Below are 26,363 nucleotides of genomic sequence, written 5' to 3'. Positions count from 1 at the left end.
GAGCCGCGTTCCCCGTGATGGAGCGGTGTGCCCGTGAGGGAGCACCATGGCGGTCCCTATGAAGGAGCTGCGGTCCCTATGAACAAGCCGCGGTCCCCGTGAGGGAGCACCATGGCGGTACCCATGAAGGAGGCGCGGTGCCCCTGAGGGAGCACCATGGTGTGCCCGGGAGAGAGCGGTGTGCCTGTGAGGGAGCACCATGGCGGTGCCGCAGTGCCCTCAGCGCCGGGGGCGGAGCGCGCCGCAGCCCGCGGGGGTCCGCGATGGGCTCTCCCGGTCCCCCCCGCCCCGCGCCGTTGGTTCGCTCCCTCCCCCGCCTGGTGCTCCGCGGGCCCGGCCGCCATTTTAGGAGCCGCCGGCGGGGCGGGCGGGGGAGGGAGGGGAGGGACGGTGAGCGGAGCGGGGCCGCGCAGCGCTTCTCCTCCCTCCTCCTCCTCTTCCTCCTCCTCCTCCGCGGGGCCGAGCCGAGCCCTCCGCCCGCCGCACAGCGGAGCCCGGACCAGCGGGGGCGCCAGCCGGGGCTGCGCGCTGCCGGCCCCGCTCCGCGCTGCCATGCCGGCCCCCGCCGCCCGCCTGCTGCTCGCCGCGCTGCTCTGCGGAGCGGCGGCGGCCGCTCGAGGTAATGCGGCTGGGGCGGGCGGGGGAGGCTGCGCGGCACCTTGGCGACGGCGACAGTGCGGGTCCCCTCCCGAGCCGCGCTCCGGGCGGACGAGGGGACCGTGTCCTTGGCGCCCTGCGCAGGGGAGGGAGCGCGGAGGCGGGCGGACATCCCGGGCGGGGGAAGGGGGGAGGATGGAGCCGGGGCCGGGCTGACCCCGCCGCGGCCATTGCACCTGCAGAGAGGATGGCCGTTCATCCTCCCGGCTCACCTGAGCCAGCAGCCCCGAACCCTCCCGGCTCGGAGGGCAGAGCCCGGCCCGGCCCGGCGGGGATGCGCGGCGGCGGCGCTCGCTGTGGCCGCCCGCCGGTTACATAACGGGCCCGGGGCGGGCGGGGGGCCGCACTTGTTGCCGGGAGGGTCCCGCGGCAGCCCCGGCCGGAGCGGGGCCGGGCAGAGCTGGGGGGGAGCGGGGTAAAAACCCCCGGGCAGCCGGGCCTGGCTGGGCTGTGTGCCGGAGCTCCGTGCGGGGATGAGCCGGAGCAGCGCCCGGGCCAGAGCGGGCGGGTTGGCGATGGGAGCGCGGGCCTGGTGGCTATTGATTGATCCCGAGGAGCAGCAGCATCATACGCATTGCGGGGCTGCTCCCCGGCAGCCTTCAGTGAGAGGCTCGGAGACGCTTCCTCACCTGAAGGTTACCCCTGGCATCGGGAATGCTGTTTCTGCAAGATGCAGCTGATCGCATGATGAGCTTTAAGAGCGTCGATTAGGAGCGTGCATTACAAGTGCGGCTGTAAAATGGCTTATGAATACGGTGAAGGGAAGTTCTTGATGTAAAACCAGCTCGTTGTGGACACAGCTTGCTGCAGTCTCCCTGTGTGGGATGGAGAAGCTGGTGCTGTGCTGTGTCTGTAGGAAGTCCTCTGCCAACTGGTCTGACAGTGGCCATCATTTGCCTGTGTAACATCCCTCAAGCACAATCTGTTCACCAGCCTTCTTGGAATTTTTAAATGTAACATTTACCACACCAGTACACAAGCATAATGAATTTGAATTCCATCGTTTGAAATTAATAATAAGATTAAGATAAAAAACCATTTTCCAGTGAAGCAGCTTGGAAACAAATGGCAAATTTAGGCAGCACTGCCCAGGACAGCGCTGGTGGGCAGATTTTGTACAGCTCGTTGGAGGCAGTGCCTGTTTTCAGTCAGATCTACAGAGCTGCTGGGCTGCAGGTCCTGATCTGTTGGACTTCATCACACATAACTGAGTTATGGAATGAGGGCTGGTCGGTTTAGCGTGTGCAGTCGCTTTATCCTTGCAGTGTTCTGGCTGCTGTAGGTAGGCCTGATCATAATGTTCCATGGAGATGCACTTAGTGACAAGTGAGCTCTGGAGGACACCTGCAAAGCTGCAGAGGCTACACGATTTCATTTCCCTGCTGTTAGGAAAGGCATTTGTTTGGAAGCATTTATGGTGAGCTTTCTGTGCTGTGCTGTATTGCCAGTTCCATTTTTGGTTTGTTTTTTTTCCAAGTGCAGTTGAACTTGGTAGTTCTGCCATTCCTGTCGTTGGAACAGGGGGATGAAAAGTGTTTTCTTTTTTGATGATGGAAAGAAAGGGGAATAGTGTTTGTGGGATGTGATCTTGCACAGAAGGCAGGTGTGAGCTAGCTGACCTACCATCTTCCCTGGAGTTATTTTAAGGGGTGCAGAGAGTGATTTGGGTTCTAAAGAGGCATTTTCCTGTCCAGCTGGCACAAAACTCTTAATCTAATCGAATTTGTTTTGTCATTGATCAAGTTGACCCAAATATTTCTAAGCTAGTTGCAGTGGAAGGGCCGTAGGTAGCAGAGCATTCAGGCTGTTCGTGGGTGAAGCAGTTGGATGTGTCTGACCATGGGAGGGGAATGGAGGAGCCAGCACAGCCCAGGGTCCTGAGCAGGCAGAGCCAGACCTCTGCTGTCTTGGGGCCCTTCCAGCTCACCCTCATTTAGGAAGGGTATTGATGAAAGTAATACTGCCTTGAAGAAACTTTGCTGATCTGTGATTATTTCAGGAAGTTTTGTGGTGTTGTGAACGTCTTAAATCCAAACCACAAACCACTTTGTTACTACCACAGTCTTACTGCAGATGTTTTTTTGACACAGGAGCAGCCTTTTTGATGTAGGGCTGGGGATTAGGTGGATTTCTTTCTCCTTTCTAGAGGCAAGGAAATGTAACACTACCCTATAGCATTATGTAGACACAATTTGGCTTTTTATGGGGCCTGGTTTTGTTTTTTTTCTTTATTCTCCAAGTATTTATGAAAGTAAGAAACCACTGAGAAGAGAGAGAACTAACCAGTAGTAGACCTCTCTACAATGTATAGTGCTTGGAAAAGCATTATAGACAGCCATCTGTTCATGCAAACAATTGTAATCTCTTTTTCTGTAAGTGTTATTTAAAATAATTCACTGCTGTGGGAGCTGAAATGGAGGAGAGATGATCTGGGCAAGCACAGTTTACACTGTGTTTGGAATACTCCTGTGCTGGTTGTCTTCTCCCATTTACCAGGCTGCAGGTTGTGCTGTCTGTGCTGAGTTAGGAGGAAAATTTGTCAACAGAAACTTCTCTAGACTTAATAAAATGTATCTTTGGTTTGAGGTTGTACTGTTTCTGCAGACACAAAATCACCAGTTGCAGATAATTGCAATGATTTTTTTAAGCAGAAGGAAAGAAGCTGGGCTCATGGGCTTCAGTGTGCTGTGGAAGTTAAACCCGGGTCAGGCCACAGCTCTGCACTGTGAGACCATCCCACAACTCAGAATTTGGATTTTCTGGGTAAAGCAGTGTTTCCTGCTCTGCATTGTGAGACCATCCCACAACTCAGAATTTGGATTTTCTGGGTAAAGCAGTGTTTCCTGCTCTGCACTGTGAGACCATCCCACAACTCAGAATTTGGATTTTCTGGGTGAAGCAGTGTTTCCTGCTCTGCACTGTGAGACCATCCCACAACTCAGAATTTGGATTTTCTGGGTAAAGCAGTGTTTCCTGCTCTGCACTGTGAGACCATCCCACAACTCAGAATTTGGATTTTCTGGGTGAAGCAGTGTTTCCTGCTCTGCATTGTGAGACCATCCCACAACTCAGAATTTGGATTTTCTGGGTGAAGCAGTGTTTCCTGCTCTGCATTGTGAGACCATCCCACAACTCAGAATTTGGATTTTCTGGGTAAAGCAGTGTTTCCTGCTCTGCATTGTGAGACCGTCCCACAACTCAGAATTTGGATTTTCTGGGTAAAGCAGTGTTTCCTGCTCTGCACTCTGAAACCATCCCACAACTCAGAATTTGGATTTTCTGGGTGAAGCAGTGTTGCCTGCCATGAAGCCAAGCATGTGGTAGCTGAGTGCCTTGTGGCTCTGAAACTGTTCTGCAGAGAGGAAAAACTTCTCATTAAAATTTTCTGAACAAAAGCACTTTTAGGATTTTTCTGAGCCTTATCTCATTCTCTTTAGTTCCATTGGGAGAAGTCTCTCTGAAATGTGGTTTATGGTGTTAAGGGCCACATATCTTGTAGCGTTATCATTGTTGTCAAAGACAGAAACGATACCTCAGCATGGGAGAGTTCAGTGAGGCGGAAGCCTTGGTCTCAGATAAATCTTGTTTTGCACTCTAATTTATTTGTTTTGTGCTGATTGACTCGCCTGGGCTGCTGTAGGGACTAAACCTCCTTAGGAGCCTTTAGAAGGGATTATTGGAAACCTCAGTCCTTGGAAGGAGTGTCTGTCTGTCCTTTGTTTATAGTATTAGGTCTCATCTCGCTGGCTTTGTGTCTGATTGAAAACAAGTTGCAGCTACTGCTCCCAGTGGGTTTCCCTGTTTTTAAATAGAGTCAACAAGTAGAGCCAGGAGTGCCAGCTATACAGTTTGTTTTGTTTTTTTTTTTAATACTGTTTCCTTTCAGGGAGTGAAGTTTGTAAATGTGACAACAGTTAAAAGGGAAGGGGTTTCCGCTCTTGTGCTACAATTAGCAACATTTAAGATAACATTTATTAATTTAGTGTTTGTAGTTCAAGACTTATGTTTTCTGTTTCAGTCTTCTGTTTAGTGTAAAACATTTTAAATTCCACTTGAAATCAAAGCTTTCTTGTCTTAATCCTATTTAAACTGTTTTGTGGTAGAATCTTTGTTTTCTCTGCCAGGCTTTTATTCAAATTTGGTCAGTTTATCCTCTGTCTAAGGTCCTTGGTGCTCTGAATGTTTCTTCTGTTGCATCTGTGCATAGTAAAAATTGCAGATAGTTTCTAATGAGTCATTTGCATGTCTCTTAGTTTCATCAGGCTTATAGCAAAACTTCCATGTATCTTTGTACTAATAAAATCAGATTTAGGCAACTGGTTTGGTGGAGATCAGGGAACTTTCTATATATGGTGAAAAACAAGTGATTTTTCTCCAGGCAAAATACAATTTAATGAAACCCTGCTGAATCCCTACAGCTATAAGTTTGAATGTGGTGTTTGAAGAATTAGTGTTAATTGTACAGAGCTGATAGTTTATAAAGATTATCTTGTGCTCCAGTGTATGGCAGTTGAGCTTCCAGAGCCAGGAGTTACAAGTGCTCCTGGGCTGTGCCAAAGAATGCAGTCAGGGATCTGGAGTTGTGGATGGATTTCCTTCAGCCAGGAGCCACAGAGGGCAGTGGTGGTGTCCTGTCCTGGGGCATCTCCTGGATATTCCAGCTGAGTCTCCTGCAGTCACTCCCTCCTGCTGGGCTGCTGCCTTCAGTTCCCAGCACTGGAAATGGTTTCTTGTCTTGGAACCTCATGCTGTGGGTGAGTTCCACACTGCCCAGAAAGCCAGCATTCCAGCAGAACTGCTGTTCAGCTTTATCTCAGTGTTTGGACCTGGTTGTAGGATGATGACTTCTGATAAAACTCTAGGTTTGAGAAGGCCCAGTTAAATAAACAAATACAATACATCTTTTCATTAGCACTGGTTTATGTCAAGTTGCTATATCCCAAGTTAATCCAGGCTCTTTTCTCCTGGAGGCTGAGGCAGGAGCTGTGAGTGGCAGGCTGGGCAGGACAGAACACACATTGTAATCAGGCCTTTTCTTATTCAGTGTGCTTTCGGGGTGGAGAAGGAATATTTCATTGTGGAGCTCGGCACTCCTTGGCTGTATTGTGTTTTTCTGTGGTTAGGTACTACACAGACTTGTTCTTTTAATGATATGGCTTGACATTTCATCAGAACAGTACTAAATTATGATTGTTCAAGGTAAGACTTGTTGAAGTTTTTATTGTCTCACTAAAAGGCATCCTTGTGATCTCTTGCATCCAGAGGAACACAATTGAGCAAAAGATGTACAGTAATCAGTTTTTGTCAGACCTTCAGGACAAGTAAAGGACTCTTTACTAGTTCATCTGCTGCAGATGAAGTGCAGTTTATCTGTATTAACAGAGAGTATAATTCTCTTTTTGTGAATTTTTCTAGGACTTTTTCATGGGGTCTCAAAGGTATGTTTTCAGAGTGAGGGTTTTGTGGTTACTGTCACTAGGTGGAACAAATAGCTTTCAAACTCTAGTACTTGTTATCAAGGTTAATATGTTTAGCCAGTTAATTCCCAAGAATTTATTTTGACGTGAATAATCTTGATTCAGTTCTAACAATATGCAGCATGGCTAGACAGCACTGTATGTTAGAAGTAGTTACCAGAAGAAAAAGGTTCCAGCTGCTTTCTGGGTGAGGTGTTTTTAAATCTTTGGTCATGCAGGTGCCAGGTCCCATTTGAATCAAATAAACTTCTGACCACTTGTAAGAAGATAACAGAGGTCCTCAGAAAGGACTTTGATAAGTACATTTAATTTTAGTATTTGCTTTCAAATTATAGAACTGAATTAATCTGATTGTCTTAATGGCCTTTGATTAAGGTTTCCATACCAGCCCTAAAGCTGGCTGCCCTACCTGTTCATTTGCACTCATTAATTCCTTTAGGCAGCAGGAGAAGGTGGCCACTGGTTGGTTATCTGCTGGAGTGTGTTGTGCAGCCTCAGCCATTGCTCTTGGCATGGCAGCATCCCTGCTTTGAGAGCATTCCCTTGTGCAGATCAGGGTGTGCTGGGTCAGGAGGCCCTGGGCACACTGACCTGGGCCAGCTGTGTTCTCAGAGCTGCTTTGAGAGCATTCCCTTGTGCAGGGCAGGATGTGCTGTCAGGAGGCACTGAGCACATTTACCTGGGCCAGCTGTGTTCTCAGAGCTGCTGCTGGAGGCTCCCGTGCAGTTCCTCCCTTGGCAGCAGTTACCTGCAGAGCTGGGAGGTGCCTGCTGCTCACCTGGTGGGACAGTTCTGCCAGGCTGGGCTCTCAGGAGCTCCATTCAGGGTGGCACCCAGGAAATGCCAGTGCTCAGCTGCCCCTGGAGCTCCTTTGTGCCCATGAAAGCCAGGCAGAAGTGTGGAGCTGCCAGTGCCAGCACAGCTCCCCCCACTTGACTAGATTAAATTGGGATTTGCAGCAGATTCCAGCTGAGGCGCTCACAAATAGTGTGAATATTGTGTTTCAAGGAAACCAGCGTGGTTTATCCCAGTTAAATGGCGAGAGATTAACAGCTCAGGGCACTTCGTTAGTGTCAAACTTGGAACAGGCTGGTTTGAAATTACCAGTCTGGCTTTGAGCAACTTCTGTGCATTGCAGGAGTTTTATCACAATTAAACTACCCCTTCACATTTTTGTCCCTCTTCTCAGTGCAGCATTTAATGCTGTTTAAGCAGCTGAGGTCAGGATAATGCTTGGCTCAGTTTGGTTGAGGGGAAGCAGTGATGTATTGCTCGTAAGCTGTACTTCATATTTCAAATGCTAGCTTGAGAATTCCTTGCAGAGTGTGGTTATGCTGAAGTCAGTAGATCACAAACACGGATAACAGGCCTTTCCTGGATATTCAGCAGTAAGTTTGGTGCTTTAAAATCCAGTGATGTTTAGCCTTCATACACACAAAGGGATTTAAGCTTTATGTTTTAAAATCTGGTGATGTTTTAGCCTTCCAAAACACAAAGGGGTTTAAGCTTTATGATTTTATTGTCTGCAGCACAATAAAAGGACATGACTTTGCTTTCAACTGGGCCTGTTGTTTGAAGGTTCACTAGACTCTGCAGATGCTCAGCATGCTCAAAATTCTGTTCATATGTGGTTACAGTACTTCAAGGTTTTATAGAACTCCCTACCCAGCAGTAGTGTGATTTAGGAGGTTGCTAAATTGGGAGAAGGTTTCTCAGAACTTAAAAAAAAAAACTGAAGTATTTTTGTAATCCACATTCAGAAGCATTAGAATGGAGATGGAGTTTTTTTCTGCAACAGATCTGTTCTGGTATTTTGCACCACATCCTTGCAAGGATGAAGATGAATGGATAAAAGGACTCAGATTTTCAATTGGGGTATAACCATCCCAGATGTACTGACAGAAAAATACCCAGCTGTGACCTCCTTGTGCTCCTGAAGCCAGAGGTGTGTTGGTGAGACCAGGTTTGAGTTGTGGGTGGGGGTTCCATGGGAGCCTCACACCTGAGCAGTGCCTGGCACCTTCCCTGGCAGGGAGGGATGTGTGTGAGCAGGACCAGCTTTGTTCTGAGCTGCTCTGGGCACACAGAGCAGGGTGCTTGGCATTCCCTGCCTCTGTGCTGTGCTCCAGAGAGCTGTGCCAGCCTGCTGAGGCAGTAAAGGGAGTGTTGCCATATTAAGTAAAACCACATGGAGTAATTAAACATGGTTTGCATTAAAACAGTTCCTTGTGAGCTCTTTCTTGCTGCAGTGTATGGATGAAGATGATACATCCTGTTTGCTGTTGCTGCTAACTAGTAAAAGATTGCAGATGAAAGCATGTTGGGAGTGTTATGGTTTCCTGTATGAGTTCCCTAGGTTTAATTGTTTATTGAAGTGTTTTGTCACTGTTTTTTAATTCCCCTAGGTAAGCATATGGCACATGACAGGAATCCATTTTAGTTTGTTGAAGAGGCAGGATTCAAGAGTCTGGGTTAGCCTTCCATCTCTGCCTGTTTTGACAATCTGCTTATATAATTCTTTAGGGGTGAAATAGCAGGACTCAGCTGTGCGATAGTGTTCAAGCTGTAGTGTGTATTTTGCTGTAGTTGCACAGGCATGCATTTCATAAGCTTTGAATTCTTCATCTCCTGCAGACCAAACCCTGGGTGATGTTGCTCTTTGGTGTGTTTGTTGTAACCTCTGGCAAAGCATTTATTTTATTTCACTGTGCATTGTTTGCTGAAGATTACTTGGTTTTGTGTGGAGAGGAGCAGTTTTCAGGCCCTGTAGGATGTTTTTCAGTAGACTCTAATCAGCTGGATATATGCAATCTTCCAGAATTGCATTTGGGGACATTGTACTATTATGGGAACTCGACCCCCAGGAGCCACTCAGGTGGTCACGTTCCACCATCTGAGCTGGGGATTGTAACACAAAGCTAATGGATTGTCCCAGAGTAAACAACAGCATAGCAGGTAACATAGTTTGATCTTGAATCCTCAGTGAGGTATTAGAAAAAACTCTTTTTGAGGCTGATGAGGAAAGGTGCTGTATTTCTGTGCACAGGTGAAGGATGCTCTAGTGTGAGATTTTTTAGTGAAGTTTCCCAGTCTCTTAAAACAAGAACTAAAGAAATGAAGTTTGATCTCATTTCCACCTGTTGTGTTAAGGATGGTGGAGCCCCCTGACATGACAGCAAGTGTTCATGTTCTGGAGAGCTGTCCAGCAGCTGGATCCCAGGTTTTCCATGGTGGGGGGAGCAGAGCAAACAAACCCTGGTGTTCTGTCCTGGCCACACTGCCCTGGGGTGCTGCTGCCTGAGGCTGTGCTGGTGTCACACTTGGCCCTGATGGCAGCAGCTCCCCATCACTGCTAGCAGGTTTTTGAATTGCACTTCAGGGGCATCTTAAATCCCAGCATAGTTAGAAACTAATTTAAATTCTCTGAGTTACTTTTGGGAAGCCTACAGGGACACTCAGCTCTTCTGAACATACTTAGCCAGGATTTTGTCTCGAGTCTTTTATTCAGAATTATAAAAGAGGAAAATACTGAAATTCGTATTGCAAAGCATTTTTTCAAGTTTTCATTGTCAGTTTGAAATGTTTTGACTTTGTGCTTTGTTTTCCTTTCAGTTAACAAGCATAAGCCATGGATTGAAACCACCTACCATGGCATAGTTACAGAGAATGACAACACGGTGCTCCTGGACCCCCCTTTAATAGCCCTGGACAAAGATGCACCTCTGCGTTTTGCAGGTAAAGAATCCATCTCCATTTCTGTTTGGAGATGTGGAAATGCTTTCCTGGGGCAAATGCTCTGTGTCACTGTGTTTTCCCTAACAGTAGCATAACATTTCAAGGCTTCTAGATCCTAGGAAATGTGTGTGCATGGACCAGTGTTTATTTCAGGTTTGCAGCTCTATCCAAGTATCCAAACCAGAAAGAACTTTGCTTCTTTAATTTCATGTGTACGTGGTAATTTTTCTGGTGTTTTATTTTTGATTTATTTTCATAGTGTCTGTCCTTTTCCTCAATCCTCTAGAATCCACATTTCACAGCAGTCAGCGTGGGAGTTCTGAAATAATGATTTCTTTACCATTCTGAAAAGAGTTTTGGTTTCCTTAGCATTTTTTATTTGTGTCTTAATAGAGTGAAAATACTAATTAGTAGAATTAGGATTGCATGTCTATGATAAGTTTACTTAACAGTCTGGGGTATTTTAAAAACTGAACAGCTTCCTCTGGCAGAAGAAAAGGCTTTTTCTCCTCTAGTAAAGAATATAGAGAATGATACACAAGATATGTGCCAAGTGTGGGCTAATTCTTCACTTTGAACATGGGACTGACAATTTTTTTATTAACTTATGCAGTAGAATTTTTTTCTGAAAACTTTTGTTTAGGAATACTGTATTCATTAATTGGATACACAAAATCTTAATTGAAAAGAGGAATGGGAAGCCTGACCTGTGTTCCCAGGGATGAGGAGAACATGAAATCACCTCTTGCAGTTCTCAAGTGCTTTAAATGTAGGTGCTGGTGTCCAGCCCCTCTGGGGATTCAGAGCTGTGCTTTCACAGCAAACAGCTCTGCTCGGGATTCAGGGGCTGCTTCAGCCCCTGCTGCTGGATTCCTGCTTCAAAACCTAATTTATTCATGCTTCAAAAGGCTGGATATTTTAATTAATTGTGCCCTCTAGCTGAGCTGTGAAACTTCTGAACTGTCTGCAGGTTTAAAATACTTTAAGTAGAGCTTTTTTGCTTTATTTCAATTTTGAGCGTGTCGAAACATCTCAGAACGAGTTCATTTAGGTGCTTTGTAGTACATGAACTGTGGGGCAAGTAAAAGTAACATTTTATTGCTCTGCTGTGGTAGGATCCTAAAATTCAGGTGTGCAGAAATAACTGGGGCTATATAGATGTTTATTTCTTGGGTTATTTGTATGGTTTTTAATCTGAAATGACACACTTTGTAAATGCAGTCATGCCAGCTTGCCTTCAGCTGCCTGGCACACAGGGACAGGATGGAATCAGTCTCCTGCAGCATCACTGTCACAGATCTGCTGGAGAGGAGTGACCATTCTTGTTCCTCACTGAATCTTTTCTGCATTACAAACTGAGTCATCTTGGAATTTGATCCTAAGTGGTTTTGCTGAAAAAATGAAAATAAAATAAAGGACAGTTACATTTTTTTATTGTACATTTATTGTTTGTGCCTAAAATCAGTCTGATGGCTGAAGCTCTCCAGCAGGGATTTCCCCTTTGCTGTGCAAAAAGGAGCTGAATTTCTGCAGATTTGAAACAGGCACTGTTGTATCTGGATGTGTTCTGCTGTGAGAGTGCAGTGGAGGGTCTCCAGCCAGATGTTTGAGTGTTTCATTGGTTTTTTGATGTGCCTCTAACAGGGTTTCAGTCCCTCTTCCCCCACCCCAGGAGAAAACCACTTCCCAGCCACAGACCTTCATTTTCCTCTCCTGACCTGGGCAAGGCTGGGCTCAGCTGAGAGGGGAGATTTTAGAAAAGAAGTGTCCTGTAGAGGAGATGACGCTGGGCAAACAGATTTCACTCTAGTCCCGTCTGTGGCTCACTTGGTAGCAAACCTAGGAGGAAATTATGTTGCAATAGTGTTTTCAGCTATTTTTGTGTCAGATTTGATACTGTACTGATAGGAAAATATATAACTCTCCCTCCACATTCCTTCAATTAAAACTTGTGTTCATCAGGATTACAATTTAATGTGTATATTTTTTTAGTCACAAATTGTGGCAATACTTTATATAGAGTAATGTAAATAAATTTGGATAAATTCTGCTTTATGGACAGTTATTCATCAGCATGCAATTTTGAAAATATCTTGTTAACTGTTGGTATTATTAAAAAAAGAAAAGGAGAAAACAAAACCTTGATCATATGAAATATTTCAAAATTATGTGAATGAAAACCTGGAGTTAAAAGATTAAATCATATTTAACATAACTAAAACTCTAAAATTGTAACAGTTACAGCAGATCACCACTGGAATTTTAAAATGCAGTATTTCCAAAGCTTTTCTGTGTAATGTGTGCATCTTTGCCTTTTCCTTATTTGCTCCCATTCAACCTTTCCTGTTACTGACTTGGGTTTGTCTTTTTTCCCTTTAGAGAGTTTTGAGGTGACAGTCACCAAAGAAGGTGATAAAGGGTTCTTTCTATCCCTTTTATGAATATTAACCTACTAACTTTGGTTATGAAATGGGGAATCAGCACTGAAACAGAAGATCCTGTCATGCTCTTTTGTCCCATTTATTCTCCCAGTTGTTTTCTATTTTAAAATATATTGATAAAAAGTGTTATGTAACCAAACCCTTGGTTAGAAATATCTGTAAATCAGACATCCATTTGAACCATTTGGGGTTATTGTACATTGTGTGGACACTGAAGAAGTTGTTTGGGGAAAATCAGCATTTCTGATATTCTCACTTCTTTGGGACAGCTGAAGTTTGCCACATGCTTTGTGCAGTGATGTTGAAGTGCTGAAGCATTACAGCACCTTCCCTGCAGTGCACACCCTTCAGCACTGACTTCAGTGGTTTAAAATGTGAATCAACCCTTTTTTTAAATACCTCTGGACATGTTTTCATGAGGAGTGTGTTGTTGATACTAAGAAACCACTGCAACTGTCATAGCAAAATAGTGGGGTTTGTTGGTGTGGAAAATCCCCATCAGAATATAACGAGTTCAGAGGTAAAAACACAGTGTAGGTGGTCAGACAGTTTATGGAGTGGCTTTTGTTGTGTGCTGGGCTTGTGCCAGCCAGGAGTGCAGCCTTGGGCTTAGATGTGTTTAAAAATGATGTGCTGGGGACTTCTCTTCCAAGTTAGCAGGTGAAGAGTTGGAATAGAAGGAAAGCCTTCTAAATGGTTCCCTGAGAGCTTCCCTGACTAACATTTGGCCCATGTTATAGATAGCTGTTGAAATGGATGCCTGAGAAGTTGGTATTTCTACCTTTCTCATTCAGTAGTTTATTTTGATTCCCTGATTTTAGCCAGGTACATTGCACAGGAAGACTTTGTCCTTTGATCTGTTGACAGAATTTCTGTAATTCTGGTGCTGAACCTGTACTCGAAGCCTTTTCATCCCTTGACTTGTAACTGTGCATTTTAACCTCCTGCTCTGGTCAAAGTGAACCAGCTGCCCAGCTATTGCCAGTAGCTTGGCATAGAAGATATTACCAGTGGCCGTGGCTGTTTGCTCACATAAGATCTACTCTTGCCCTAGAGCTGTCTCAAGTACTCCTGTGAAATGCCTGTCTACATTTCTCTTTTTCTCTTTTGTACTCCTGCATGAATGGATGCAAAATAAACAAGTTGCTTGGAAGGCAGACGTTTGCTTCTTTTTACTAAAGTTCCCAGAATTCACCCATTTTAAAGCACAGTGCTCTTGCTTTGTCCACAGACCCTCACAAACCCCTGGCTGCAAAATATTTGGTCATTTATTTTAAAAATGCATCATCACGTTGACCAGTTCTAACCTGTCTTTGCTTTAACTCTGTAGGTGAGATCTGTGGGTTTAAGATCCACGGGCAGAATGTTCCCTTTGAAGCAGTGGTAGTGGATAAATCCACTGGTGAGGGAATAATCCGCTCCAAGGAGAAGCTGGACTGTGAGCTGCAGAAGGACTACACCTTCACCATCCAGGCCTACGACTGTGGCAGGGGACCAGATGGAGCAAATGCCAAAAAATCCCACAAGTAAGTCAGCCTGGGCTGGGCTGAGGGGGTCTGGCTCTGAGGGGTCTGCTCCCTGTGTGCTGTGTGGTGTGCATTGAGAGGAAATGGGAGCCAAGTGTTCTGCTGGAAAGCTTTCCATGGCACCACACTGGCAATCTGCTCCAGCCTCCCTGCTCCTGCAGGGCAGTGATAATAACTGACAGAGCAGCCAAATGGACATGAACTGCTTGGACATCCCTTCATTTGTATTTTAGGTGGCACTGCTTTATCTCTTGGTGTCTCTGAATTTATGTTAGAAAACCAGGTGGGGATGGAAGCAGGGAAACTGCTCATACACTTAAAATCCTGTCTTGAGTTGGTGGAGTTAGCATGGGATACCAGGCCTGGACGTTGTTTTGGAATTCAGTTTCTAAATCCAAGAAACTGGTTCAAGAAGTCAGCCTATATCAAGCTTAACAAAATGCCAAAGCATTAATGTTTCTATGATTTCCAGACAGCTCACCAGAGAGCCCAAGATCAATAGCATGGAGCCTACATTAAAGAATGGGAACAAAGCAGTCCTTAGCTTATCTTTGTCTAGGGAATAAACCACAATATAAAATAGTCTCTAGAAAACCCACTTGAGAATAACTGCTTGACACTTTGGTGTGAACATCTGCAGAGCATGTGGGATACGAGGAGTTGTGTGAAACAGAGAGAGGGGTGTAAATGAGGAATAGAGTAGCAGAGGTCAGCTTGGTGACAAAACCTTGCTGTTCTGTAACTCCAGCAGGGTTTGAGTTTTATTTGCAAACTCCTGGCACAGGAGCAGTGCAGGTTCAGAGCTGTCAGGTGCATGGTTTGGGGCAGAGGGAGTCACTGCAGGGTTTTGGGGCAGAGGGAGCTGCTGTAGGTCAGTGCAGTCCCTGGAGCCCTGTGTGTCACTGCAGGGTTTGGGGCAGAGGGAGCTGCTGTAGGTCAGTGCAGTCCCTGTGAACTTGTGTGTGTCCCTGCAGGGCCACAGTGCACATCCAGGTGAACGACGTGAACGAGTACGCGCCGGTGTTCAAGGACAAGTCCTACAAGGCCACGGTGATCGAGGGCAAGAGGTATGACAGCATCCTCAAGGTGGAGGCTGTGGATGCAGACTGCTCCCCCCAGTTCAGCCAGATCTGCAGCTACGAGATCGTCACTCCGGACGTGCCCTTTGCCATCGACAAGGACGGTGAGACCTGGGGCTGGGGCTGTCACTGTCACCAGAGAACAGCACTCAGCCTGCTCAGCAGGCTCTGGGCCTGGAGACTCAAACCCTGCAGGGTGATTCACTTGCAGATGAGTTTGTTCAAGTCTGTATGAAGGACATAGATGGTACCTGGATGCATTTTATGCAGCAATGACCCTGAAAAGTTGTATTGATGTCTGACAATTTCCTTTTTCCTCTGCCAGGTTATATAAAAAACACAGAAAAGTTGAGCTATGGTAAAGAACACCAGTATAAACTGACAGTCACAGCCTATGACTGTGGGAAGAAGAGAGCTGCTGAGGATGTGCTGGTTAAAATTAGCATTAAGCCTACGTGCAAGCCTGGCTGGCAAGGTTAGTTTGCTCTCTTTCCTCTTTGCTTTTAGCATTTGCTGTACCTTCAGTTAAACACGAGAGATATTTAATATTGTTTCTTTGGATAAATGTTCAGGTTGGAGCAAAAGAATAGAATATGAGCCTGGCACTGGTTCTTTGGCTCTGTTCCCTGGGATGCATTTGGAGACATGTGATGAGCCAATAACCTCAGTTGAAGCAACGGTGGAACTGGAAACCAACCATATTGGAAAAGGCTGTGATAGAGACACCTACTCTGAGAAATCTATCCACAGGCTCTGTGGTAAGAAGGCTTTTGTTAAAATAAAAGTGGTCTCACTTGCTTACTAGTTTTGCTTTGAATTTTATGTTAGAGCAGAAATCAGTGAGTAGATCTGGTCTTCATTTGCACATAGTTCCCTTCAACTCATTTCCTCACTGGCAGCAAAAAGCATGAAATTGCCTGAAGGTGACTTCCAGAGTAATTCTCAAATGTGGTGAAGAATCTCTTTCTTCTGCCTCTGCTGTCTTATGTAGACTAATAATGTCCCTTGCATGTGATTCATGTTCAAGACCTGAAAGAATTTGTGTGGAAGGGTAAAACCATTAAAGCCTCTGTTTTTCTGAGCATGATGGATATAATGGCAGCAATCTGGGAAATACATGATGAAAAATGAGAGAAAACCAAGAAAGAATAGTTTGGGAAAAAAGCAGTTAACTTGGATCAGTTAAATTTGCACTGTGCTTGCCCTAGGAATACAGGCCTGTGGCACCCACTTATCCTGCAGTTAAAGGTTTTATAAAAAAATCAGTGAGTCCTTTGTAGCCATATGGAAGAATTGAGATTACGGGATAAATTATCACTCACGATTTGTGTCTTCAACCTCAGTGGAAAGTAATTGAAAGTCTGAATAGCTTGTAACCCCAGAGACCCAGGCAATTGCTGAGCTGTTCCCTGATTGAGGTCAGTGTGACGTTGGAGTACCTGCTGCTCGCTGTGCTGCAGGGAGGGGTGAGTGTGCACTCCTTCTGCATCAGCCCTGCTCTCACAGCCGAGCACAGCCTGGAGAGAGGCTTTGTGCTCACGGGGCTGAGGGACAAATGGCATTAATGAAAGGCTTCCTGACATGGAGGCAAAATGACATTGTGCAGCTGTGGAGATTGAAACTGTTTTGCTTATTATGAGATTAGTTGTCTACCCAGAAGTCAAATTTGTGGAAGTTACCACGGTGTTAGATGCCTGTAATTAGTGCCACATTATTTAAAAGGAGAATTGCTGCATATGGGTGATGGTCATGCATAATCCTGACAGTGGGTGCTGAGAAATCAGTGCTGAGATAAACAGCTGAATTAGAAACTGGTGGTGGTTTTTAAATGTGTGTTTTCACTTGAGCTTTGTGTTGTAGGTGCTGCCTCTGGCACAGCTGAGCTGCTCCCCCCTCCAAGCAGTGCTGCCAACTGGACTGTGGGGCTGCCCACGGACAATGGCCACGACAGCGACCAGGTGTTCGAGTTCAACGGCACCCAGGCTGTGAAGGTCCCTGATGGTGTTGTCACCGTCAATCTGAGAGAGCCCTTCATGATCTCAGTGTGGATGAGGCACGGGCCTGGAACCAAGGAGAAGGAGACAATTCTGTGCAATTCAGACAAGACAGGTTTGTCAATACCTCAGTTATAAACAGTCTCTGGGTTTTATGTGCTCTGGCAGTGCATGTGACAGTGTTTTCTCTACCTTAAGGTTTTCTTGGAACTGAAATGAAGTTGACTTTAGAAATCACTGTTTGTGCATATGTTTAGGCTCGGCCTTGGATTATGCAGCTTCAGATTGGGCAGACTTGTTTTTCTAATTCTATTTCAGTTTACACTGTGCACTTCTTTTGGTGTGGTAGATCACGTTCTGGCACTGCAGCCTCGAGTTTGCATCTCCAAAGATAGCCTTGTTCTTGATGCTGCCTGAAAACATTACAACACACATATCAGGTCTAGTGGCAGCATTTGCTGCTCTATCTCTTTTTTTTCCTTAGGAGGATATAATTTCTCCAGAGATGAAGTTTTGGGTTTTTTTAATTCTGTGCATAATTTCTCTCTGCTTATGACACAGAAACAATAATTTGGAAAATGCCATCAATAAGATGGAAATGTGATATCCCTGTTTCCGTAATTGCCATTTGTAACAAAAAAAAAAGCTCTTCTGTTTGAAAATAGAGCTCTTTTTCTCCTGCTGACAGGTTTATGTCTGGCTCTTCAGTGCTGTGCCTTGGTTTAGGTTGGGTTTGGGTAGAGACAGGTCTGTCTGTTCTGAGCCTCAGGGGTTCTTCAGGAGTGTTTGCCCTCAGTGCTGTGTGGGTGTTTCACATCCTCTTACCATGCCTGATATACTTGTGCATTGGTTACTGCCTGTCAATTACTGATGTTTGAGTGTGGAATTACAGAGCAGGTGAACTTTGTAGGTGAGGTGTGCAGGAAATAACTGTGTCCATCCCCCCCAGATATGAACCGGCACCACTACAGCCTGTACGTGCACAACTGCCGCCTGGTGTTCCTGTTCCGCCAGGAGCCCTCCCAGGGCAAGACCTTCCAGCCTGCTGAGTTCCACTGGAAACTCAACCAGGTGAGCCTGGGCTGCTGGGTGCTGTGCTGGAGTGACACCACTGACAGCTCGTGTCCCTGGCAGTGTCCTTGGTGAGGGACACTTTGTGCCACTCCAGACCCTGTGGCCTGTTCTGTAGAACCCAGCAGTGCTCGTTTCACTTGTGATCGAGTGAATCAGCTTCACCTTGGCATCCTGAATGTGGAGTACAAAATACAGCATTGGTCTTGGAGCTGTGACATCAGTTGTCTTCACTAAGTGCACTCCAAGGGGGAGTGCCTGGGAAAACAGGAGGTGTTTATTCCAGTACTTCTGAGCATGTGACATTTTCTCAGCTCCCTGGGTCTGTGATAAATAGTCATTTTTTTTAACAGTTGCTCTCAGCAGATACCTGTCCTTTGTCAAGTAAGGTTATCTTATAACAGTATTTCAGGATGTGCATGCATGTAGGTAATGTATTTTTAGATTGAAGTATGCTGTTATTTAATATAAAAATTAAAGGAAAGGAAGTATATGCAGCTTCCTGAACTGGCAACAGAATAAAGAAACTTATTATTAATGTTTGGCAGTCAGTTTGCTTTTCAGATGTGTGCCATGTGTGTGAAAGATCAACTGTGTCTGTACAGGCTTGTGCTGTATGCTGTTGGTACATCTGCATGTGTGTTTATGTAAAACATAGCACCAGATCAATTACTGAACTGTAATGGAAAAAAACATGACAGTAGAATGTTTAAAACTCTCTCCACTCAGGTGTGTGACAAAGAGTGGCACCACTACGTGGTGAACGTTGAATTTCCTGCAGTGTCTCTGTACGTGGATGGTGTTTCCTATGATCCTTTCCCAGTCACTGAGGATTACCCACTGCACCCTTCCAAGATAGACACACAGCTGGTGGTAGGAGCATGTTGGCAAGGTAACTATTTACAGTTGTTAATACTTCTAATTAACTTTTTAAAATGACACCTTTGTGGTTATCTAGAAGTACCCAGCAGATAATTTCAGTACATGAAATGTAACTTGTTTTGCCTCTTGCAGATGGGTTTTGCTCCAAGCTGGTATCACATATTTCCTCTGAGTCATTTTTTCCATGAGTGCTTGTTTGTTTTCTCGTTGGCCACAGGTGTGTGAATGCAAGGCTGCTCACCAGCCTGTGTTCCATCAACGTGATTTTTGAGCTGGCCATGGGAATACTGATAGCTTGTTTTTAATAATAATTGGAGCAATAACTCATGTACTTCAGATTACCAGGCAGAACACTTCATTTCAAGTAGGTTGAAAAGCATCTTGTAGGAAAAGTGTTCTCCTCAGTGGGAGCCTGTCCAGCAGACAGCTCTGCAGAGCAGCACAGCAGTGCTGTCTCCTGGGTGCTCCACCATTTGTGCTTGTAAAAATAGACATCTGCTTTATTGTCTGCTCTGTTCAGGCTGCTCTAAGTTATACATACAGCTCCTCTCCAAGGAGAAGGAGATTTTATCCTTTTGAAGAAGTTCTTTTAACATTTCCTTTAAAAATTTAAAAGCCATTTTTCATCTTTGGTGCTTCCATTTGATAAATTGACTGCTTAAAGCATGTGATTCTATTATTGATTAAGAAATCTGTGTTGATAATGGCTTCTTTTGATCAGCTTTCAATACCTTTTGGTGTTTGCTGTATTAGTCTGGATGTCACCTTAATTTCCCCTCAAATGGAGCCGGTTAGACTTGTGTTGTCTCACTAAAGGTGGTTTGTGTGAGGGTTCCTCTCATGGTTCAGGTGTTCTGCAGCTTTGCTGCTGTCCCTGCTGCTTGTGTGTGGGGCTCTGTGGTGCCAGGACTGTTCTTAGAACAACACACTGATGTGTCTTCCCTGCACTGCAGCTCTCTGTGCAGAATCCTTGAGGAGCTGGGGCCAGTATAAGCAATTTTTGGGGGATGTGCTGCTTTGTGTTTTCTGGGATTAGAGAGTTTACCAGATTGTAACTACTTGGTCCTTTCCCTCTTGTCCTATTCTTTGTCTTGCTTTTCTACAGAATATACAGGAAATGAAAATGACAATGAAACTGTGCCTGAGACCTCTGCAGGTTGCTGGAGTTTTTTCCCTACTGTTTTATTTCATTTTTAAGCCAAGACATTGCTTCATCTCACACACAGCATGAAATGCAGGCATTGCATTCGGGCCATTGACCTTCACATAATCCTCTCCTAGGCTTGTCTTCATTGTGCTTCTATTTGCAGAGCATCATCAGCTGACTTCTGCTTGGTTTTGGCATTTTGTTTTTTGTTTGTTTTGGGTATTTTTTGGTTGCATCCAAATGTACCTCCATGTACAAATCTGCAACAGTTGTGGTTGCAGTGAAAAGAAGTTGCTGACGTAAAATATCAGCTATAATCTCTTCCATCCAGTTTTGTTAAAGCATAAATACATCATCCTGTATACATGTATTTATGCATGTAGGTATGTATCTTTATTATAGAATTGGTTCAGGGCATTGGGAAGGACCTCTGGAGCTCAGGTACCTTTGCTCCTCTCTCACAACAAGATTGAGTTCATATTTAGATCAGGCTGCTTGTAAAGACAGACCTGTAGTTTGCAGGGAATACTCACTTGGTCAGGTATTTATATAAAATTCTAATTACAGTGAATGGACAAAAGAGCTTTGGCTACCAGATATTTCACATTGTCTACAGGGTTATTTCCTCAGCAAATTTTAGTGATAGTTCAGTTGGTTTTATGTCTTGAGACACTTTAAAAATTATGTATATTTTTTTAAGTGAATTGAAGATATGTACTCTATGTAAAATTTAAGAATTGCTGGAATAGTCTGGATTTAACTGGCAAGAGGTTTCTACCTGTGCATCACACTTTAGATTGGCAAGGAGGGAGCAGCATCCAGGGTGTCCAGAAGCTGAAGCTATATGAAAATTGTATAATTTGTAACAGGACATTTCACCACTGAATATTTGAGTTGTACCAAGGATCTTTTGTCACTTAGAACTTTTAAAACAGGCTTAAACATCTTTCCAAAATAAGGTTGCTAAGTAAGTGATGGGTTTGAAATGCACATTTCCAGGTGGTGTTTTGTGGCCCCAGGATTTAGCAAGGTGGACTAGGTGATCATTGTGACATCTTTAAAAGCACTGAGGAATAAAGGGCTTGCTAGGTGGTATCTGAAAATGAGTTACCTGGGTTTAAATGCTCACTTGACTCTGCAGAGAGAAGGTGGCACATTTAGAGGGGGCAGGTGACTCTTGGACACCTGTCTGAGAGTACAGAGTTCCTTTCTGCCCTGGGAGTAGGGAGAAGCTGTAGTGATGGTTTAGTGGAGATCCCTCCCACCTGCAGGGATGCTGTCCTGTGTTACCTCAGCAGGCAGGTTCAGGTTTCATGGCTCATCCCATCCAATCTGTGTTTGGTTTCTGGCACCACCTCGCTGTATGGGGCTTCTTTTGAAATGCTTGTCATGGAGCAGTCAGTTGGAGGTGGCACAGCTGTCTGAGGGCCACGTGCATGGTGAACTGCTTCATCCTTTCTGCCTGACCATAATCACCAGGTTAACACCAGAACGGATGAGAACTAACCTGCATGTGTATGATACTGTGTGTATCAGCTGCCATACCTGTTCTGCTGAAGAAAAGGCAAAATGATCAAAACAAGTAAAGATTTTTCCTCCCTCGTTTTTTGAAGGTGGTGAACTGCACATGGCTCAGTTTTTCCGAGGCAATCTGGCAGGGCTGATGATTCGTTCTGGAAAACTGGAGAACAAGAAGGTCATTGATTGCCTCTACACCTGCAAAGAGGGGCTGGACTTGCAGATGGCTGATGGTGTTGGCAAAGGTGTGAAGGTAAATTTGCATATAAACAAAGGGGAACATGGATGTTCCTTCCCTGATGAGTTACAATATTTACTGCAGAGTTAACAGGGTATCCCAAATATAGCAAACTCATCTCTTGTGGTATTTTGAATTAATGTTATATAAAACTAAGAAATTTTTCTTGTATAAACGTGGTCTTAGGCATGAGTTACTTTGCTGTCTTTTAAGTCTTGAAGAGAAGCTCCATATTTGTAAACCTCTGTTTTACCAGCTGTGCAGATTGTCTAATAAGAGATCTTTAACAAGCAGCTTCACAAAATGAGATTGTGGCTTTTTCAGTAGCAAAGTTGTGTGAACAGAGCTAAATCTCTCCTTTATCTTAGCTGTGTCTCTTCTGTCTTACTAGAACCAGAACTGTGATATGTGCTTGGATTTTTTCTTAAAGAATGAAGCACCAAATGCATTCCACTGGGATAGGGCAGTGAGTGGGGAGTTCAGACTGTGCCACAGGGCTGGGAAATAATGAGCCTGTTGCTTTGAGTGTGGCTGTAATTATCCTGCATTTACCAGTGCTGATCTCCAGTCTGAGCTGCCCCATCATGTCACTGTGTTCTCTTATGGTTTTCTCCCTTTTTCAGATCCACGTGAACCCGAGCCAGTCGGTGCTGAGCATAGAGGGGGATGACCTTGACAGGGTGGACAAGGCCATGCAGCACATTTCCTACCTGAACTCCCGGCAGTTCCCCACGCCTGGCATTCGCAGGCTGAAGATCAGCAGCACTGTCAGGTGTGTCCTGTGCTGAGCTGCAGCATTCCTGGGCACTGGGGCTGGAGCCTGCTGCTCATGGACCTCCCTTGGGAGAAACAAAGGAGTCCTGGCCTGGGTGACCTTCACACATTTCAGTGCAGCAAATGCTTTCCACACCAGCACTCTGCTTTCTGCCTGGGAATGGAGCAGGGAGTGTGTGAGATGGGGAGGAAATCACTGCCAGAGTGCTGGGGGTGTCTCCAGTGCCACAGCTCCACTGCAGGGGTTACCTGTGGCTCTGAGTCAGAACACAGAAATGAGGCCAAATGGTAACTGTAAGTAAAATTAATTGTAAGATTGCTCCCTCAGTGGCTGTTTCATACTTTCCAGAGCAGCTGATGGATTTATCTAAGGCTCTTGGGTCTGAGACAGCTTTTCAAAAATGTGTAAAGCAATTACTGTGTGCAATTGTGCTTCCCTCTGAATAACCACCTTGACTGCAAACCTGCTCGTGTCTCTCAGGTGTTTCAACGAGGAGGCCTGTGTGTCCATTCCCTCTGTGGAGGGCTATGTCATGGTCCTGCAGCCAGAGGAACCAAAAATCAGCCTCAGTGGCATCAACCACTTTGCCCGCTCTGCCTCGGAGTTCGAGAGCTCGGAGGGCGTGTCCCTGTTCCCGGAGCTCCGCATCATCAGCACCATCACCCGGGAGGTGGAGCCGGAGGGGGACGGGGACGAGGATCCCACAGGTGACACTGGCAGCGCCCTCAGCTCGCTCGGGGCTCCTGCGGGGGCAGCTGGGGATTCCTCCTTTCATACAGAATCCAGTGAGGGGGGAAAAGGGGTAGATCCTGCTCTGGGTTAACAGAAACTTACTGGAAGTTATAGCAAGTCCAGGCCATTGTCCTCATGTAAATATCCCTTGTGTGTAGTTTGTATTTTGTTTTTTAAATAATTATTTTGTGAATACTTGTTCTCCTCAAGCCTAAATTTTAATATTTGTTCTGATCTTTGGTTTTTTCTCTGCTTTTTAGTCCAAGAGTCTTTGGTATCTGAAGAGATCATGCACAACCTGGATATGTGTGAGGTGACAGTGCTGGGAGAGGAGCTCAATCAGGAGCAGGAGAGCCTGGAGATTGACATGACTCGGTTGCAGCAGAAAGGCATTGAGATGAGCAGTTCCAACCTGGGCATGATCATCACAGGTGGGGGTTCCTCTGCTGCTGCTGGCAGGGTCTGAAGGGACTGGCAAAGGGAGCAGCTCTAGAGAGGTGGTTTGTAACACTCCAAACACTTCATTGTTTTGGAATTTCAAGCTTGGACTATCTTTAGAAATCCAATTCTGTAGAAAGCTGTGATTCTAGAAAATACAACATTCTAGAACCTTCCTTCTGTTCTTTCCTCTGTTTGAGTAGCAGGTCACCTCTGGACTGTGGAACTGCAGTTAGGCTTTGCCCCAGAAAAGGCTTGTTCCTTCCACAGATAGTGCAGTGCTTAGGGCATGCATCATTCTTTTGTTATGTTAAATATTCCATAGAAAAGCTCCCAGAATCCCTTCAGAAACCCCCAGGGTTTGGGATTTTCTCACAGAACCAATGCACAGGATTTCAGTGGAGCCACACGTGTGTCAGTGCTGTTACCATTTCTGCACTCCTTGAAAGAAGCCTTAGGGAAGGAATGGAGCAGTGTTGATGCAGTGTGTGTCCCACAGGGGTGGACACCATGGCCAACTACGAGGAGGTTCTGCACCTGATCCGCTACAGGAACTGGCACACGGCGTCCCTGTTCGACAGGAAATTCAAACTGCTCTGCTCCGAGCTCAACGGCCGCTACGTCAGCAACGAGTTCAGGGTGGAGGTGGGTGACTGCCCCTGGGGCTGGGGCTCACATCAGTTACTGGTTCAGATTTTAAATGAATACCAGGAGATGTGAGCATCCCAGGCAGTGTTTTATAGTCCTGTATTTCAGCTTCAGATAAAATTGTCTGTAGAAGAAACAGTGTGGCTGATGGAGGTGTGAAGGTTCAAAGGTGGCACTGAAAACACAGATTATTAATTTAGCAAATGGAGTGAGAGTGCTGCTGCCAGAGAGCTGAGTGGCCTTTGTGTGTCACTTCTGGGATGCCACAGATGGACGTGCTGTTCACTGTTGCTTCACAGTTTTGCTTGTGTGATGTGTAAATTTCTGGTACTAAGAGATTGTGTTAAAGCACAGAGAGGCTGAAATTGCATTTCTTCTGCAGCAGGGTACACAAGCTAATTATTATTTAGTATGCTTACAACAAATAGATGGAAATACAGCAAAAAATGGCATTAAAGGCACTAAAATTCGAATTTTTTTCTCTTTATTTTTATCTTTTCAGAATTGAACTGTTGGGTTTCTGGAGTTTAACACTCTCTGTTTGTCTCTAGGTGAATGTCATCCACACAGCCAGCCCAGTGGAACATGCCAATCACATTGCTGCCCAGCCACAGTTCATCCACCCCGTGCATCATTCCTTTGTTGATCTCTCTGGTCACAACTTGGCAAACCCTCATCCCTTTTCAGGTCAGGATTCTCAGCCATTGAAATTGAGCTGGTTTTTTGTGGTGTTGCAGAGTTCTTTTCTCCCAGAGTTTTAGCCAGTGTTGGACTAGTAAAACAGGCAGCTGCTCAGTCCTGTTCTGCTGTTGCCCAGGCAGGGAGGAGTGAGTTTTCAGACCCAGGGAAATTCTCTTTCCTGCCAGCAGAAGAACTTCTGTTGGTGTGTATGTGTTGGAAAAGGGGAGTAGTCTGCTAGACCTCCAGCAGTGAGGAACTGGGACAGAATTTCTTCTGAATGGCAGAAGGAAAGAATTGCAGTGCTATTCTTTTGATGAGTCATGGTATCTGCCCTTTCTGTTTTAATTACATTAATTTGGCATGGGTGTAGGATGTGAGAGGAAGAAAAATAGGCAATTCAGAGAGGAGTCTGTGTGTGGTGAAATGTGCTTTCCTTGTGTTTTCAGTCCTTCAGATTGATGTAATTATATTTAAGGAATGGAGGTCTCATTCTTACTTTCCTGCTGACTTTTTATGTGGCTGTAGACAAACTGTGAAATAGCTGAAATACAGTGACAGACATGAGATTTTGTGTGAAGCCATTTCCCCTGGCAGGTGCTGGGCAGCAGTTGTTAGCACAATGTAAGAGTTGCTCTGTTGCTGTGTGGTGCAGTTGTCCCCAGCACAGCCACGGTGGTGATCGTGGTGTGTGTCAGCTTCCTGGTGTTCATGATCATCCTGGGCGTGTTCCGGATCCGCGCCGCGCACCAGAGAACCATGAGGGACCAGGACACGGGCAAGGAGAACGAGATGGACTGGGATGACTCTGCCCTGACCATCACTGTGAACCCCATGGAGGTAACCCTGGGCTGCTGCTGCCCTTTTTCCTGCTGCACTGGGGGATTGGCCATGCAGAGCCAGCCCTGAGCACGGGGCAGAGGGAGACCTGAGCTGGGAATTCAGACCCAACCTGCCAAATGCCAAGAGCAGTTGTTTGGGATCTTGCAGGGGTCAGAGTTTCATGATGGAGAATGGGATTTTACAGGCAGTGTCCAGCACTAGTGTTCATCACGTGCACAGTGCCTTAAATACAACCTGCCTTTGTCTAAACTTGCAGGAATTCATTGTAAAAGCATCTGTTTATGATGGTTCCTTCTCCTGTGGCTGATGTCTGAATTTTTAGAAAATTGGGAGCAAGAAGGATGTGTGACCTTCACACTCTGTCCTGTTGTAAGGTCCTTTCCCGTAGAATTTGCAGAACTGCTCCACCTCAGAGCCACCTTGTCTAGGGTGCCAGGATTGATAGCACTGTCACAGAACTCTTACAAAGTGCTACTTTGTCTTT

The 26,363-nt window shown here is 45.5% G+C and overlaps 1 protein-coding gene across 4 annotated transcripts in view; it reads left to right on the top strand.

Annotated features, from left to right (window-relative positions):
- The first annotated feature begins 471 nt into the window (after positions 1-471).
- CLSTN1 (calsyntenin 1) overlaps positions 472-26,363 on the top strand; it is a 28,351-nt gene continuing 2,459 nt past the window's right edge. The window contains exons 1-18 of one of the 4 annotated variants that reach the window (XM_033079819.1): positions 472-619; positions 9,747-9,869; positions 12,249-12,278; positions 13,641-13,836; positions 14,811-15,019; positions 15,241-15,390; positions 15,488-15,673; positions 16,776-17,024; positions 17,859-17,980; positions 18,710-18,872; positions 19,968-20,018; positions 21,623-21,780; positions 22,389-22,537; positions 23,021-23,247; positions 23,533-23,703; positions 24,210-24,355; positions 24,910-25,045; positions 25,692-25,876. In XM_033079819.1, the coding sequence (XP_032935710.1) occupies positions 553-619; positions 9,747-9,869; positions 12,249-12,278; positions 13,641-13,836; positions 14,811-15,019; positions 15,241-15,390; positions 15,488-15,673; positions 16,776-17,024; positions 17,859-17,980; positions 18,710-18,872; positions 19,968-20,018; positions 21,623-21,780; positions 22,389-22,537; positions 23,021-23,247; positions 23,533-23,703; positions 24,210-24,355; positions 24,910-25,045; positions 25,692-25,876 (2,718 nt within the window). In that variant the 5' untranslated portion in view covers positions 472-552. The remainder of the gene's footprint in view (positions 620-9,746; positions 9,870-12,248; positions 12,279-13,640; positions 13,837-14,810; positions 15,020-15,240; positions 15,391-15,487; positions 15,674-16,775; positions 17,025-17,858; positions 17,981-18,709; positions 18,873-19,967; positions 20,019-21,622; positions 21,781-22,388; positions 22,538-23,020; positions 23,248-23,532; positions 23,704-24,209; positions 24,356-24,909; positions 25,046-25,691; positions 25,877-26,363) is intronic. The other 3 variants (XM_033079822.1, XM_033079821.1, XM_033079823.1) reach the window with 3 other exon arrangements.

Source organism: Catharus ustulatus, chromosome 24 (assembly GCF_009819885.2).
Source record: "Catharus ustulatus isolate bCatUst1 chromosome 24, bCatUst1.pri.v2, whole genome shotgun sequence".
Classification (NCBI taxonomy): domain Eukaryota; kingdom Metazoa; phylum Chordata; class Aves; order Passeriformes; family Turdidae; genus Catharus; species Catharus ustulatus.
This window is presented reverse-complemented; position numbering and strand designations above follow the sequence as displayed.